This window comes from Mirounga leonina, unplaced genomic scaffold, assembly GCF_011800145.1.
Source record: "Mirounga leonina isolate KUSES-001 unplaced genomic scaffold, KU_Mleo_1.0 Mir_127, whole genome shotgun sequence".
Classification (NCBI taxonomy): domain Eukaryota; kingdom Metazoa; phylum Chordata; class Mammalia; order Carnivora; family Phocidae; genus Mirounga; species Mirounga leonina.
This window is the reverse complement of record NW_023270316.1, coordinates 60,717,668-60,735,609: the sequence shown is the minus strand read 5'-3', so window position 1 is coordinate 60,735,609 and position 17,942 is coordinate 60,717,668. Positions and strand designations below refer to the sequence as shown.

Below are 17,942 nucleotides of genomic sequence, written 5' to 3'. Positions count from 1 at the left end.
GAATTAAAGATGTTTTAAAAATAAATTCCTTTTTTCTTTCTTTCTTTCTTTTTTTTTTTTTTATTATTTGCTGACTTTTATTGTTTGCATTCTGCAGGTCTAAAAAATAAGTAGTAATGTGTAAGAATTTTAGTCATCTAAGGTTTTATAATAGTTTCTCTTAAAGTGAGCTACCTAGAACATCTCAAATATTATTTGGCTTGGTATAGTCCTTATTAAATCTTGACAGAATGCCATGCTTTAGTAGGTGCTTAGTGAATAACAGAATAATTAAAATTTAAGTTGAGCCTTAGTCCACTCTTAGCACAGTTGCAACTAATTAGGATTTGAACCATAATCAAAAACAAAGCAGTTGAATGAAGGAGAAATTGCACTTTTATAATATAAAGTTTGAGCAAGCCTAATGATAGACTATCACATACCTAATTTGCCATTTACTTTTTATACGTATGGAGAAATAAATTTTATTCTTTTTTAATAAGAAGTTCAGGAAAGACTCAAAGGTGAAAAGGCAGTAAGATAGATCTCCAAAAGAAAGAAGGAAAAATAGGACAGTTTTCCTGAATTTAAGTTGGAGTTATATTTCCTTTTCTGTCAACTACCAAGATAATTACAAAGAATGTCTGGAATGGTGATATCAATGAAATGAATCATTTAAAATAATTTGGAGGGGCACCTGGTGGCTCAGTTGAGCGTCCGACTCTTGGTTTCAGCTTAGGTCATGAATCTTGGGGTGGGGGGATCAAGCCCCGAGTTAGACTCTGGCTCAGTGTGGAGTCTGGCGGAGATTATCTCCCTCACCCTGTCCCTCTGCTCCTCCCCCTGTTCACACTCTTCTCTCTAAAATAAATAAAATCTTAAAAAACAATACAATAAAATTAAATAATATAGAAAACTTCAATTGTATACAAGTAAAAAGAAAACTTTGTTAGTATAAACAATAATTTTCTTTGCTTATTAATAAGTCCATTAGACTGAAATTTTGCCAAGTATCGTCTTATGAAGACCCTAATAAAGACCAATAATGTCATGATTATGGGAAAATTATTGTATTATTGAATTATTTAGCTAGTTCTTAAAATTTGCAGTCATTACATGGTCTAAACTTGATTATATAGCAGGGATTATTTGAGTATATATTCTCCAAACCTATATCTTCTGACATGGAATCTTATATTAACAACTTATCTCTAAAATGGGGATAATAATAGTACCTATCCTGTTGGTTTATTAAATATATGAAAAGCTCATAGAATTGTGCTTGGCACATAGTAAGTGCTCAATATCCTAGCTATTATTCTTGCTTATTTTTATTATTGTTATTACTCATGTACTTGGGAATTAGGAGAGAACAGCAGGAGGGAGAAAATATATTACTACCTCTTTACATTGGATAAAGAAGTAACTAGGGGGAAAGCATAGGATGTTTTATAAAACAATCTAAATTATTTGTAAAATATACTAATTACTGGCTTAAAAATCACTAGATTTTTAAAGGGATGATTTAAAATTTTTTATAAAAGTCATTATTTTCATAATTAAAGTTTTCTTTTTTCCATTTAATAAATTAGTTTTTTTATATGGTTATCTCAATACTTGATTTTTAAAGATGTAGATGATGGTTTCAGTAGTGATTAGGCAGTATAATGAAGTGGTTAAGAGCACAGAATCAAGGGCCAGACCAGCTGGGTTTGAATTCTGTCTCCTTACTATTTACTGTGTACTTTTCAGAAAGTTATTGGAATTCTTTGTGCCTCTGTTTTTATCATTTGTAAATAGGAGTGTATGGTGCTTGTCTCATTTGTTTATTTTTTTGTGGGTTAAATGAATTAATATATAATATATAATATAATGAATTAATATACGTATATATATTATATATATGTGAACTATATATATGGTTTAGAACAATGCCGTATAGTAGTAACTACTATGTAAGTGTTGTTAATGACTAATTTTTTTAGCATCATCAGTTTAGATACTTAACTTTTGAATACTCTTGTACTAAAGTTTCTTGCAATTAAGTTTTATAAAACTATTTTCCTGCCAAGTGTTCAGAAATAAGCCAGTAAATATCTTCATAGCCAGTATTGTTGTTTTCTGGTTAGCTTATCCTCCAACACACCTCTAAAAAAAATTCCTTTAGGAACATGATCCCTTTCCTTTGAGCTCTTTGAGTGGTGGGACCACATTTTATTATGCATCTTTAAATACCCAGGACCAAAACATGCCTAATATTTGGTAGGTGAATAAAAAATGATGACTGAAAGGAGCATGCATAATTTTCAGGGAGTATTCTGCCCTCTTGCAGTATATTTTAATAGCTGATCAAGGAGAACTCTTTGTTGGAGTCCTTAAAAATGTGTGACCTTTGGGGTTTGTGATTATAATCTAATCTACTTTATAAAGTTGAGGCATGTATGAAGTTTTCTTGTCTTTGATTTTGTATAAAACATAATAGTTAACTACTTGAATGAACACTTTATTTGCTTTTGACAGTTATCTTCATATTAACATATTCAGATATTCTGGATAAGAATAAATGATACAAAATTTCTACATATTTGCCAAATTTTGTTCTTTTTTGTTGTAGATTTTTAAAAATTTAGTAAATGAAACGGAACACTGCAGATCATTAAGCTGTAGTTTCCTTTGTTCCCCTACTCAATGTTAACTTTCTTCCCTCTTCCCCACCCCACCCCATCCTGAATTCGGTCTATAGCTTTTTAGTTCATTTTTCTCACTTTTACTACATGTACATGTTATACATATATAAAACTAGATTAAGTAAATGTTTAACAGTGCATACAGATGCTTTTTTCTATGTATGTCATTTTGCATCTCGGCTTTCTTTTCATCTGATACTGTTTTGATTCACAAATAGACTCACACTTGTAGTGTCCCCCAATATAAGAAAAAAGGTGATATTCTAGAACAGTGGAGAAAGAATGTTTTTTTCAATAGTATGTCAATTGGGTATCCCTTTGAGAAAAAAATCTACCTCCATTTCTAGCTCATAGAACAGACTCAATGTCAGGTTTAAATATAAGTGGTAAAATACTAAAACTTTTAGAAGAAATTTTCATGATCTTTGAGGACACAAAAAGTACTAACCATGGAATAAAAAATGTATTAAGATAAATTCACTTTATCAAAAGATACCACTAAAATAGTAAAAGAGGTCACAAAGTGGGAAAAGACATTTGCAGTACATATATCTAACAAGGGACTCTTCCAGAATATATTACTAATTTTTCAAATCAATAAAAAAAGGTAACTCAATTTTTTAAAAAGTAGGCAGATGACTTAACAGGCACTTCACACAAGAGCACTTTTGCTCCTCAGTGTATACCAACAGAAATGTGTATTTAGGTTTTTCATAAAGACATGCCATAATTTCCTAGTTGTACTAGTCATACTAGAAAGAAACCAGAAACAACCCAAATGCTTATCAACAAAAAAATAAACTGCAGTACATATTCTATCTCTGTTCCTTTGTCCATCTCTGTCTCTCCCTCTCTTGCTGTTTTTTACACTCACATGCTATATGGCAATGGAAATGAATGATCTACACTTAAATATGCAACAGTATGAATCTCAACCCTGTAATATTGAATGGAAGAAGCCATAAGCCAAAGAGAACATATTCTATAATTCCATTTATGTAAAGTTCAAAATCAGGAAAAACTGATCAGTTGGAGAGGGATAATGACTGGAGGGGCATAAATTAGTTAAGTTTCTGTTTCTTGATAAAAATGCTAATTACACAAGGACATTCATCTTGTGAAAATTCATCAAGCTGTACATTTATGATTTATGTTCTTTTATGTATGCATGCATGAATTGTATGTTATATTCAAAAAATACTGTTTTGAAATCTATCCATGTTGGATCTTAGAAGTTGAGTTTATTCATTTCAACTCTGATTTATAAAAAGACCACAGTTTATTTATTGATTCCCTTATTGGACTTCTAGGTTGTTTCCTGTTTTCCTGTTTCAAATAATGCTGTAGACAGTATTCTTTTACATGGTTTCTTGTAAACATATATGAGAGTTTCTTTAAGATGTATAACTAGAGATGGCATTACTGGGTCCTAGTGTATGCTAATCTTCAGCTTATCAGATATTATCAAATTGTTTTCTAAAATGATTTTATGTAAGAATGATGGAAAGTTTCCATTGCTATATACACACACACATGTCACCACTTTTGTCAACCCTTAAAATTTTGCTAGTGTGATGGGTGCAAAATGATCTATCCCTAATATTTTAATTTGTATTGTCTGGCCATATGGATTTCCTTAGCTATTTTTTCTTCCATTTTTCTCTTTCGGGAATTACCTATTTGTATTTTTGCACATTTTTCCTATGGTTAATTTTATATTTATTTCTTGATTTATGTGCAGTTTGTCTTGATTCTCAAAGTCCATATATTCAGAAAAACTTCCATTTGTGACTTTAACATGCTGCTAGAATTTCAGTTGTAGACTTTAGATTTGGAGTAATTGAACCTTCTTAAGAATATTTTTCCTTCAGGCTCTTTATCTTTTTCCTGTTCCTGTTTGCCTACCATTGCTCCTTCCAATATTACTAGCACATTTCAGCTATAGGGGATTTTTTTTCCTCTTCTGTTGATGAGAGGGGGTAGTAGTGATATGGGGAGGGGGAAATGATAAATAGAAAAATAAATAAAAATTTGACAAGTTTATAAAAATGATATGACTATGTATAAAATTTGCTTCTGACCATTCTTGGTTGTTTTGTTTATTTTACTTGAAATACTTTCCAGATCTGGCATTCCACAAAGGCCAGCTATTTTGTTGTATATTGTCTCCCTTGTAGATGCTTATCATTATCTGATTTTGTGTGTGTGTGTGTCTGTGTGTGTCTGTGTCTGTCTGTAAGTGGAAAAGAGAGAGAGAGAAATTATTATCTGATTAGTTGTGTGTGTATGTGTATACAGTTTGGGGTCGGTCTTTGTCCTACCCACTGCTTATATATGAGGTCTATGCAGTGCTGTTATCCAGTGGGTTCTTGAGACAGTTCCATGTATTGATTATATCCCAAAGTAACTATTTTAACAGTTCAAAACCCTCTTCCTCCAGTGCTTACTTATGCTTTGATTTTTTTTGTGATCTTAGAACATGACCAAACACTTGGTAGTTGTGCTTTCCCAGGTACAGAGGTGGTGGGGCTGGAGTAAAGGAGATGATGGAGACAGTGTTTTCCTCTTTATCTTCTGGCAGGGTGTGGTAATATTAGCAAAGGGCTTGGAGTTCCTGAACTGTTTTCCAAGTGTCACGGAGCCTTTGAGGTTAGAGAACCTTCCTCACAGAACATCCTGGCCCAGATTTCTTCAACATTCCATCCTTACTGCCTGTCCTGACTTCTGCCTTAAGCAGGATCAGTGCCAGAGGAAAAGCTCGTGACCCCGGCCATGGTCACAAAACCTTGGCTGATTTTGATCTTGCAGCATATTCTCTTGGCATGAATCTCTCAGAGAGGTGCCAGTTTAGCAGAGCTTCACTAGGAGTTCTCTTCCAAGAGTAGAATCTGATTTTTTTTTAAATGGTTTAATGTAACTCATAAAGAAACTTGAGTCTTAAGTCAGTGTGGAATGACTAATCCCTAATTTATCAAGTGCAGAAATCTTTGAGGTGAGAAATAGAAAGGTCATAAGCAATACAATTATGTTTGCTGTATGACCAAAGCAGTATAAACTTTGGCAATTAATTTGGAAGTGATGATTTTAAAGTATTTTCTGTACCTTAGAGAAAACTCTAAATAAATCCCCGAATATGGTAATCCTGGGCTTTATTCTTATTTTTAAGAATTGTACAAGTGATGAAGATTTTTGTTTTCCTGGGCACCATGTCATTATCACACTTAAAATATTAATAATTCCAGTAACATATATTCCATATTTTCTCAATTTTCTCAAAAAATCTTTGCTTTTGATTTCTTTGTCTCTTATTCTGTAATGTTCCGCCAACAGTCTCCACTCCCCACTCTTTGCTTTTTCATGCCATTGATTTATTGGAGAAGCCAGGTCATCCGCCCTGTAGGATGTCCCACTTGCTGGATTTGACTTACTGCTTCTTGTGGTGGTATTTAACTTGATCCTGTGTCCCCTGTGTCTAGGCAGCTAGAACAAAAGGCTTGATGAGCTTCAGTTCAACCTTTCCTTCCCTTTCCCCTTTTCTTGCCTTTCAGTGCTATACACCTGCTGTTGCATCACTTCTTCATACACATTCTTTCTGGTTGTCCCCATTTAGTTATGGTAAGATTCGTGTGTGGATTCTCTTGGTCCTCTGTTACTTGCTTGGTGCAGAGGTGCCCGTTAGAATCATTTCAGTGTCTTCTAAGATTCTTAAGAATCCAAGATTCTAATTTAGCAGGTCTGATAGGTTTGGGGAATAACATCTATTAAAAAACACATGGAAAAATAAAAAGCCCTCTACCTTTACTCAGATGTGGTAAGAATCATTATCTTTAATATATTTAATATATAATTAGAGTGACAAAATTTACTTTTATGCAGATGCTTTGGGAATATATGTTTTGTCAAAAAATGAAGCCTAATTAAAATTATTAACTGGAGATGTTTGAGGCTGCTGTGATGTAACAGAAAAAGTACTGACTTGGACCCAGGAGGCCAAATCACTTTTTCTCTCTGAGACACTTTTTTAATGTAGAAAATAGGAATAATAAGATATTTATTATAGGCTTGTTTTAATGATTAAATGAAATGATTTATTTGGAAGCAGTCCAGTACCTGGTGCTTAGTTGAATGGAAACCTAAAAAGCATTACAATAATAGATGTTTTTCAATCGAGGTCTTTAGAGTAAAAGCTTAAGAAAATTGAAGTAACAACCTCTCAGGTGCTTATTTTAGCCGTATCTTCATAAGCGTTTGTTTTTGAGCTTGTTTTTTGAGTGATAGGAGACTGATGATATATAGTTTTAATATATGTGTAATTAATGTGGCCTTTTGGGAAAAACAACATGTGGAATCTTATTTTTTCCCCCCTTATTTTCAGCTCCATTTACCTCTTAATTCTCCTTTGCCTGGAAGTGAATTGACCAAGGAACCTTTTCGTTGGGATCAGAGACTCTTTGCACTAGTGTTGCGGTTGCCTGGCACCATGTCAGTAGAATCAGAACAGTTGACAGGTGTGCCTTTAGATGACTCTGCGATCACACCAATGTGTGAAGTGACAGGCGGTAAGTTTCTTTGCTGGCAGTAATTCAGTGACTTAAGGCAGAGTTTATTCGAATGTTCTAAAATGTACATTTCAAACACTTCATGTTTGTTTTTGTTCAACAAGTTAATGTTAGGGATTAGTAGACATATATGGTTTTAAAACTACATCGATGAACATCTATGATCTGATTTGAGTGGATTTAATACTATTGGATCTGAAATGAGTAGTATTTCTTTCTACCCATATAGAAAGTGCTGGTATTTGAAATTGTTAAACTTCTGCCTTATCTATAAAGATTACCAATGGTTCATGTATGCAGTAAAATTATTTTCTCTGAAAAATGAACAGAATTTTGAAAATCATCCCATTAACCGTGTAATGATTAATTCCTTGGTTAAGCACAATTTTCCCTAGAGGCAAAGAGGAAGCTAGAATAGTAGGTTAGAGGAACAGGTAGTGAGGTCTTATCCAGCTAGTTCAGGTAGTCACTATGTTAAGTGAACAATAAGGATACTCTTGAAAGAGAATATATAAATAGACTCAGAACTTCTGTAATGTAGAATTGGGCAGCAGATGGTTAAATTCATACGGATATGTATTGAGTGTCTACTGTGTACCAAGCACTGTTCCATGCTTTAAGACTGCAGTAGTGAACATGACAGGCAATGGTATTCTTGCTTTCATGGACCATTTTAGTTTTTACCTAAGGAATTTACTTTAGTACTCACCTAAGACTCTACTAAAATGTCCAAATCTGGCATACCACTATTTCACTTGTATCAGGGGCCCATGGCCTTAGTGTCTAGACACAGTCTCTATTGAGACTCCATGATAGCCAGCTGTGTAACTGAAAGGAAAATCTAAGGTTTAATTAAATTTCAGGTGCCTTTCTTCTAAAATTCTCAGAAAGGGTACCCTACACAGGTATGTGAAGTAACTAAGTTAGGAAGTTATTTTTCACATTATTAAATGTTCCTATTTATAGAAGTACTTTCTGGTGAACTCTTGTAATTCCTTCACAGTTTAATTTATTAAAAAAAGGTATATACATACATTTTTAAGGGGAAAAGCTATCTATCTAAATTTGAAAATTCACTGTTAACAATTCCTTGTGCATGGATGATATTTTTCAATGACAGTCCTCATTGTTTCTGTGGGTAGATTGACATTTGTATTCAGAAAATTTTAGTTTTCAGCCTTGGACTGGCCCACTTGCTTAAATTCTGATTTTTTTTTTTTTTTTTTTTTTAGCTCTAGGGTTTTTAATTAACAGATTGAAGGCCTTGAAGTTGTAATTTATTTACGCTCTTGCCTTGGAAATTTTTTATTATACATTACTTAGTTTGAACTCAGAATTTTATTATACATTACTTTGAACTCAGAATTGATAAAGTTATGGGACTATATGTACTATAACTTTTGTCTTCTAGGATCAAGAATATTCAGAGTGTGAAATGAAGTGAGTGGTATAATCAGAGAGAGTTGCAGTGAACCTGAGACATCATGTAGTGGTTAATATCCTTGCCTTTAGGCAGTAATGTACTAAAGCTATTTTGTTTATTCTTGGAAAGGAACATCTCCAGAGGAGAAGATTCTGAAGTCACCCTTGGTAATATCTTTCAATGACCCAGAAACTTTGGTCAAGAAATTAGGAAGCTCCCTCAGTACACATCCTGAATCTCTCCTGATGTAGTGGCTTATTTGCCTCTTTTCTTGCTCTTGCTATAGGAATAATGAGAAGCTATTCAAATGCCACTCACCTTTTCATAGATCTGAATAATATGTGTTCTTTTTTATTATTTTAAAAGAGTGTTTACTAAAGAAAGTTTTGAGGATAAAACACTAGAAAAATAGAACAGAAAAGCTAATATCCATTGGTATTGCACTATCCAAATATGTAATCACTACTAACAATTCATGTGCATTTTTTAACTTAATGATAAGAGTAGTGTGTGTACATTTATTTTTCCCATTATAGAACAATTCATGTTCACTAAGGAAAAGTTGGAAAAAAATGTGCCTGTGTTGCCAAAATCATTAATATGTTTTCTATATATACTCTAAAAAAGTTGTATAATTGTAATTGTAAGCATTTTTCTTTCATCATCAGGTAATTAATGAGTATCCACTCTATGTAACTGTTTTTGATGCTGGGAATGTAGCAGGAACAATAAACAAAGGTTACTTTTTGGACTTTGTGACAGATAAAATCATAAAATGAATAAATAATAGTATTTTAGAGAGTGCTACTTACTGTGAAGAAGTAGGGTAAGGGTGTAGAGAGTAACCTGAGGCAGAGAATGAATGTTCTTGGAAGGTCTTTCAGGAGGTGACTTTTTTTTTTTAAACCATAAACCTAAAAGATATGCTTATACTAGTTTGATTCAATTTAATATATTCCTTATCTTTGGAGATTATTGTATTTGTTTAAATAAATAAAACATTTATTCTTTTATAAATTACACATCTCTAATCTTGAAGTTAAAGCCACTTGTTTTACTAGGGATTAATCATACTTAGTTGTGTCTTAAAAATATTAATCCCTCTAAAATTGTTGTTACATCGTGTTTACTGAGTCTTTATTGTGGTGGAACTGACCTAAAGCATATTACTTGCAGGTGTATAGCATAATGATTTGACATTTGTATATACTGTGAAGTGATCACCACAGTAAGTCTACTTAACATACAAGCAGAGATCTGAATAATGGAGTAAACCATATAAAGATCTACGCAAAGAAAATAATAAGGGAAGGAACACACTATATTTTTGTGAGTGACAGGAATGCTGATATGGCTGGAGCTTACATAAGGGAGGAGTAGAGGGTAATAGGTGGGTTTAGAGTGGTAGGCAAAGGTCAAATACTGAATAGCCTTTTAGGCTATAGTAAATATTTTTTATTTCCCAAGTGTGATGAGAAGCCATTGGAGGGTTTTTTATAGGAGGTGACATCTGATTTCTTTTTCTGAAAGATCACTTCAGGTGCTAGATGAGAATATACTGTAAAGTAGCAAGAATAGAGGCCAAAAGGCTAGTAAGCGATGATAGCACTTTGATTTTAAGTGTTGGATTTGGGGGTGGTGAGAGGTGGTCTGATCAAGGGAGAACTGAGGATGAGGGCAGTGAGAGCAGAATGAATCAAGGATGATTTTTAGATGACTCATTTGGCCTGAATAACTGAAGGTGAATAGTTGTGACATGGACTGAGATGGGGACACTGGGGAGAAGCACGTTTGGAGGAGGTGCAGGGATAGCAAAGCAAAAAATGCCTAATGGATATGATGGTGGAAGTCTTGAAGATAGAAAGCATTTTATAAGAATTGTAAGACATCTAGAGTAAATAAATTTAACTTTCTTAGCCTCTATAAGGATTGTTGCCCAACTTATTAGAAATGTTCTTTTTGCCTCTTCGCCGTTTTACTAAAATGTTGGTGTAGTAGACTTCTGTGGGAATTTTTTTTTTTTCCACTTCTGCCTTTAGACTCACTATATTTAGTTTGATTTTTTTGTGGACTCTACATAACAGTAGTGAGCCAGCTTCTTGACTTGAAGGTGTGTGCTTGTAAGCAGTGATCGTAGAGACTGTGCTTCAATACAAAGAGTCGGACATTATAAGGAATGAGTTTTGATCTAGAGGATAAAAGAAATATTACATAGGATATAGGCTCACTTTGTAAAAACGGCAAAATTTGCTATTTCCTCTTTAATTTTCAAAAGAATTAATTTTTATTATGTGCCAAGTGGCTCAAGTTTATTTTTTCTTTAATTTTCATAAAGCATCTTTGTAATTCTTTTTTATACTAAGATTATAACTCCTGTGCTCATATTTTCTTAATCAATTAATTGATGATGACACAGGTTAGAGGAGCAGAGAGAATTGCTACAATTTTACACTTTTAAATTTTTGTTTTTTAATGACTTCTTAGGAATATGCTTAAATTTCAAGAAATAAGATAATTCAACCTTTATATAATCTTCTAAACTTTGTGTATTGAGATGATCAATCTTTATATGTATTGCTTCATGTATATGTTTTGACTCAGAAAAAAATATTTTAATTTACCAATTCTTTCAAGTAAGTGGGATTCCATATAGGCATTCTGTTTTAAATTAACATCAGATTAACATTCTGATTTCAAATTAACATCATGATTTCCAGGGAACAAAGTATACCCAGATTAAAGTTTCTAATACCCAGTAAAGGTTTGAGTCTTGGGTGTACTACTGTATTAACTTGGATAGATTAACCTATCCATGCTTTAGGTTTCTCATTTATAACATGGAGAAAGTAACCCATACTTGTTGCTAGGATTGAATAAATTAAATAAACTAATATGATAAGGTAATTAGAATACTGCCAGGCACGTACACACTTAGTAATTGGTAGGTATTTTTATGATTATGACTACTATTATTGTATACAGGTAAGTTTTTTGTTATTTGATACTTGTTTTTCTAAGTATAGCTGACGCTGACGATTTGAATCACACCACTGCCTAATGTTTTCTTTTCTAAGTAGCCTTTAACAAATCACATGTCAGGTATAAACTGATAGGAGTAATTTGATATATCAAATATAATGATATAGCTGTGTTTGGAAATAACTGGTGGAATTGGAAAAAAAGTGTAGGACTTTTCCATATTGAGCTTATTGCAAATAACATTGTAAGATGTTTGAGCAGACTGTTTTAGTTGTGAAGGTTCTCAGCATTGGTTTGGACCAGTGCCTATGATAAAAATATGATACAAGTTACATATGTAATTATAAATATCATAGTAATCACATTAAAAAGGTGAAATTAACTTCAATATCTTTTGTTTAAGTCAATAAGTACAAAATATTTCAACATGAAACTGATACTTAAAAATTATTGAAATAGTTTACATTTTTTTGTATTAACGTTAGAAAATCAGTTATATATTTTATAGTTACACATCTCAGTTTGGATTAGCCATATTTCAAGTTCTCAATAGCCGTATGTGGCCAGTGATTACAGTATGGGACAGTGCAGGTCTAGATACATTTATGGAAAATCCCTGTTAAAGAGATCTTTTCACTAGTATGTTTTTTTAACCACTAGCATTTTAATGCTCTGTACTAAAAATCCTATAGGTTAAAATATACAAAAGGAAGATTCATTTAAGATAGGTTAATTCCCAGGTATGCAAGCCAAAGGAAATTCAGGAAAGGCACATGCTACCATCTATGTTAAAGTGCAAATATGTCAAATATGCAGTAATTTCCAGTAGGCCAACTAATTGAGTATCTGCCATGTGCTTTAGCATTACTCTTAGTGATAATACTTTTGTTATGTAGGAGTAAGATTTTGAAGGTTAGTTATTAGATGTTATGTATGTGTATTAAAGATAAACTATATTGGGTAATAGTTGGAGATAATTTTATGTATATATTTTAAGTTATATTTTGCATAATATACATATATAATATACATATATAAATATATATGTAATGTGAGTTTTTTTCATTGTTCAGACCAAATTTCTGTTTTCTGTATATCTACATTTAGAAGAAAAAATGTACATACTGTCATAAAATGGAATTGTTGGTTGATTGAAAATAACTATTTTTGTTTATTTTTCCATAAGATAATGAAATAAGGCCAAATTTTGCCATTGAACTTTTGTTAATAGTGTCAGAAACCCAGCTATGGTTCTGTCTTGCTAAAGGTAGAAATTTCTGCAACTAACTTTATTCTTTTTGTCTCAGGCCGCTCATACTCTGTATGTTCTCCAAGAATGCTTAATCAGTGTCTGGAGTCCTTGGTGCAGAAAGTGCAAAGTGGGGTGGTAATAAACTTTGAAAAAGCAGGACCAGATCCTTCACCTGTAGAAGGTATTATTGTACTTTTCTTATAGACATTCTAAACTTTAACATTGAACTAGAACTGAAAAATTACTATGATTTGGCTTTAAGATTGACAAGGCCAAATTATTAAGATGACAAAATGGCTATTGATAAAGAGGGAAGATTAAACAGGAAAGTGGAGATAAACTGATAGTGGTTCACTAGCATCACTTTTTTATATTGATTGTCATAGCCTGAAATTTTATAGGAGCCAAAGACCTTATTAGGCATTTACAGATCAGCAGCCTCATATTTCCTTTTTAATAAGGCCATTTTGCCTCTCTCCAGCATATATGCCTATCATGTGTCCCTTAATTCACAAGAGTGTTCAATCCTAGGTGTTTAATCCCTTAGCTACATTTTTTCTAAGTATCAAACTGGTCAGAAACAAATAAATGGTTTGTGTGGTTACAAAAATGAGGAACCAGCCTTTGCCATTAAGTTGGATTCTGTTAATTCATAGTTAAGTCCCACCTGACTTTATTTTATTTTATTTTATTATTTTTTAAAGATTTTATTTATTTATTTGACAGAGAGGGACACAGTGAGAGAGGGAATACAAGCAGGGGGAGTGGAAGAGGGAGAAGCAGGCTTCCCGCCGAGCAGGGACCCCGATGCAGGACTCGATCCCAGGACCCTGGGATCATGACCTGAGCCGAAGGCAGATGCTTAACGACTGAGCCACCCAGGCGCCCCTACCTGACTTTATTTTAATATTCTGTGATCCTGAACTATTTATATTAGCTAGAGAGTATAAGGGGTTGCCCTAGAACCACTGGACAGCTTACATTTGAGATCCTCTGCACAGTATGACATAGCTTATAACAATAATTACAAAGTCATTAATGACAGTTGGCTGAGGTGATCCACTAGAGTGGGTAATTGAGAAAAGAGAAAGGTCATAAGGATAAAAAAAACTGGGTACTCTCAGAGGGGGATAATAGGGAAGGAGCAGAAAATGATAAAGTTACATAAATTGTGTCACTGTGTCTGTTTTAAAAAAATAAACTTTTTCTTTAATTGAATCTTAGACACGGAATGTATATTTATTCTTAAATTATTTTAATATTTGGCTTAGAGTTAGGTACCAAGTAAATGTTTACTGAACTGTTGAAGACAGTTGCTATTTTGCTAGAATTATTTTAGATTGAAGGTAGATGCCTCGAATCTGGATTTGCATATTAAAATTATTTTAGTTAATTAGGATTTAGTTAAAAATGATTTTAAAGGGGCGCCTGGGTGGCTCAGTCGGTTAAGCGTCTGCCTTCGGCTCAGGTCATGATCCCAGGGTCCTGGGATTGAGCCCCGCATTGGGCTCCCTGCTCCGCGGGAAGCCTGCTTCTCCCTCTCCCACTCCCCCTACTTGTGTTCCCTCTCTCGCTGTGTCTCTCTGTCAAATAAATAAATAAAATCTTTAAAAAAAAAAAAAAAGATTTTAAAGAAATCTTCATTTAGCAATACTTACCTAGTATTTACTAAGCCAAGTATGATGATGAAGAGATTGGGTGTTTGCCCTTATCATTTGATAGGGAAAACACATCATTCCTTAAATAAGTATCTACCATAAAGTAGGTTTTACCTTTTCTGAATGGGCAAGCAAAGGATACTGTGGGACTTCCTTTCAACTGTTGAATTCATAGTTGGAATTTACAGACTTTACTAGTTCGTGAATTTTAATCTAAATGTTAAGTAGTCATGATAGTAGAACCATTCAAAAGAAACCGGAAAATTCAGAATTGAACAAGTATTTGGACATTTTTATTAGATTAAGTAACAATGGATATAATTTAACTTTTTATGTTTTTTTTTCCTTAATGATACTTAACTTTCTTTGTCTTAATTTCTTTGCTACAGATGGGCAGCCAGATATATCAAGACCTTTTGGATCACAGCCTTGGCATAGCTGTCACAAACTCATATATGTCAGACCAAATCCTAAAACTGGGGTTCCTATAGGTCATTGGCCTGTTCCAGAATCTTTTTGGCCAGATCAGAATTCTCCAACACTAGTAAGTACCAAAATGACTGTGACCTTGTAATAGTAACCATTTAACTGCTTTTCATAGTAGTTTTAAGTACTGCTATCAAAGGTGTGTGGCTAATTTACAGGAATTAGACAGATGTTCAAAGAGCTATATGGTAAGTTATTATGTGATTTAGTATTGTTCATTATGAAGTAATAGAAAAAAGGTGTCAGTTTCCTTTAGAATCTAATACTGTGCTTATGTTTTTATTATTGGCATCTGGGTACAGAATCATAATGTAACAGGAGTTTCTCTTTGGTCTCTAAATATTAATGCAACATAAGGATTTGTCTCTAGGATGCAATTTAGAATTTAAATGAAAGTTTAGAAAATAATTCCAATTGTTTGTAATCTTTTAGGACGTAGTCTTAGAAATTCATGTTGACTTTCATGGTTTTATGTTATGTCCAGTGTTTTCATTCTGGAAGTTTTAAGTAGAAATGACTTTCTGGTCTTGTTTATATGAATTATTTTTAGAAATAGTGAGGTTGGGGCACCTGTGTGGCTCAGTCGTTAAGCGTCTGCCTGCGGCTCAGGTCATGATTCCAGGGTGCTGAGATTGAGCCCCGCCATCAGGCTCCCTGCTATAAACATAAGGGTACGTGTATCCCTTAGAATTAGTGTTTTTGTGTTCTTTGGGTAAATACCCATGCAATTACTGGATGGTAGAGGAGTTCTATTTTTAACTTTCTGAGGAACCTCCATACTGTTTTCCACAGTGGCTGTTCCAGTTTGCATTCCCACCTGCAGTGCACGAGTTGAAACCTTTAAACTTTAAACCTATATCGACTTTTCAGGGCAATATTTACTTTTGTTCTATACAAAGTCTATAAAGCAATATTTCCTCTATTTAGGGATTTAGTGAAGTAGTACATGAAATTAAGACCTTATAAGAAGTATCTTTTTTATTCCTTTTCTTTTTTTCTGATTGAATCATCATAGTTTTAAAATCTGGCCTTTGTAGAGAAGTGCTTAATTTCTTTAGTCATTTTACTTTCTCTTCTGAGAAAGTAGAGACTTTCATAGAATAGATATCATACTTGTATGAAATATTGTCTTGTTGGTTATTCATTCTGTTGTATTTAACACCTATAGTAGTATGTATAGTACTTGTTGAGTCCTAATAGAAAGAAATCCAAAACCAGTGTCACAAGCATTATCTGTTAATATTGCTCTACTGGTCTGTTGCAAATTGTTGGATTTTGAAGTGTGGGTAGGATTTCAGTTGTGGGAGGAAACAGTATGAGAAAAAAGTATGGAAGTAAGAAAGAACAAGGTGTATTTAGAGGAATGAGAAACAGCTGAGTATAGGTGGATCATAATATGTGTGTGGGACAATTGCTCATGACTTTAAATGCAAGGTTAAGGAATTTGATCTTTTCTCACTGTGATGGGGTTCACAGAATAAGTGAAGATGTTTTTAACAGAGTGCTGCTTTAGGAAATTTAATCTAGTGTTTTTCATCTGCAGTAAAATTAGGAGATGAGTTGGATGGTAAGCAGGTTATCTAGAAGGCTATTGCTAGGATTCATTTAAGAGAATGAATTAAGATGATGGAAGAGAGAATCATAAAGGAAGAGACAATATTGGAAAACTGGCAAAATTAACTAAAGGATATTAGAGGGGAAATGAATTTTTAATAATAATGGTATTCAAATACAATGTAGTGATACTGAAATTAAATGTGATTTGTTAGACACTGGTTCTGAATTTAAATCATGGCTCCACCAGTTATTAGCTATGTTTTGGTCAATTATCTTCTCCAAACCTCAATTTCCCATCAGTTAAATGGAAATAACAGCTATCTCATGGGATTGTTTGGGGGATTAAATGAATTGATAAATGCAGAATTTTCTTTGCCAAGTTCTAGAAGACATCCTCCCCCACTAGCACGCGTTTTTCCTCTTGGATCTCAATATTTTCATTCAAAAATATAAGTGAGTTTCATGGACTGATTCAATAAGATATGTGTCAGGTACATGTGAGATTCAGGAGCACAAGATGATAAAACATAGTGCTTACTTCTGGAATCTTACCATTCCATAGGAGGGTCAGACTTGTGAGCATAATACAAAACAGTGTGGTAACTACTGTACTAGCTACATGGAGCAGAGCCCAGAGGAGGTGGTGCCTAACTGCCTGGTATGTATTTGGGGTACAGGGCAAGAAAAAGGGTGTCAGGAAGGAAATCTCTTAGATGTCTTACTTGCCAGTTCAGACTTCAAAACTTTGTAATATGCAAGGGAGAAAACAATAGAGCAGCCAGAGATAACACGAAACCAGGGGCATAAAAAGAAGCTGATCTACTTGGGTAACTGCAAGTGGTTTGGCATGGCTGGAGCACAGGGTGTTATCATGGTGTGTTAGTTGAAAGGCAGATAGGGACCAGATCATCAAGGATCTTTGTATATGATATTTAAAGAAAAGAGTCTGGGTCCTATTTTTAGGTGATTGGTTGCTACTTTTACCAAATAATTTTAGAGAGGGAAATTACATGATCATATTTATATCTCATGGCTATGGGATTGATTGGAGGGAGCTAATTAGAGAGGTTAATTAAAAATAAGCAGTTGTACTAGTCTAGTCTGAGAAATGATGAAGGCATCAATTAGAGTACTAAGAAATAGAAGATAGAACTTTTTAGAGAGATGAGAATTTATTATTGACAGAAGACAGTAAGTAAATACTAAGCACCTGCCAAGTTTATGTGTTCTACCTAGTGGTTTAAGAATTTGTGAGATTTTATCTAGGTCTTTGTGACAGTTAAATAATGAGGATAAGGAGGAGATATTAAGGATAACACCTAGGTTGTTTTTGTTTGTTTGTTTTAAAGAATTTATTGGAGA

At 33.5% G+C, this 17,942-nt stretch overlaps 1 protein-coding gene across 3 annotated transcripts in view; it reads left to right on the top strand.

The window, feature by feature from the left end:
• INTS6 (integrator complex subunit 6) overlaps positions 1-17,942 on the top strand; it is a 112,074-nt gene that overhangs the window by 52,019 nt on the left and 42,113 nt on the right. For all 3 annotated transcript variants that reach the window (XR_004678940.1, XM_035003460.1, XM_035003459.1), the window contains exons 5-7: positions 7,042-7,225; positions 12,935-13,060; positions 14,927-15,081. Coding sequence is in view for 2 of the 3 variants with exons in the window: in XM_035003460.1 (XP_034859351.1) it covers positions 7,042-7,225; positions 12,935-13,060; positions 14,927-15,081 (465 nt within the window). In the remaining variant the exon portion in view is untranslated. The remainder of the gene's footprint in view (positions 1-7,041; positions 7,226-12,934; positions 13,061-14,926; positions 15,082-17,942) is intronic.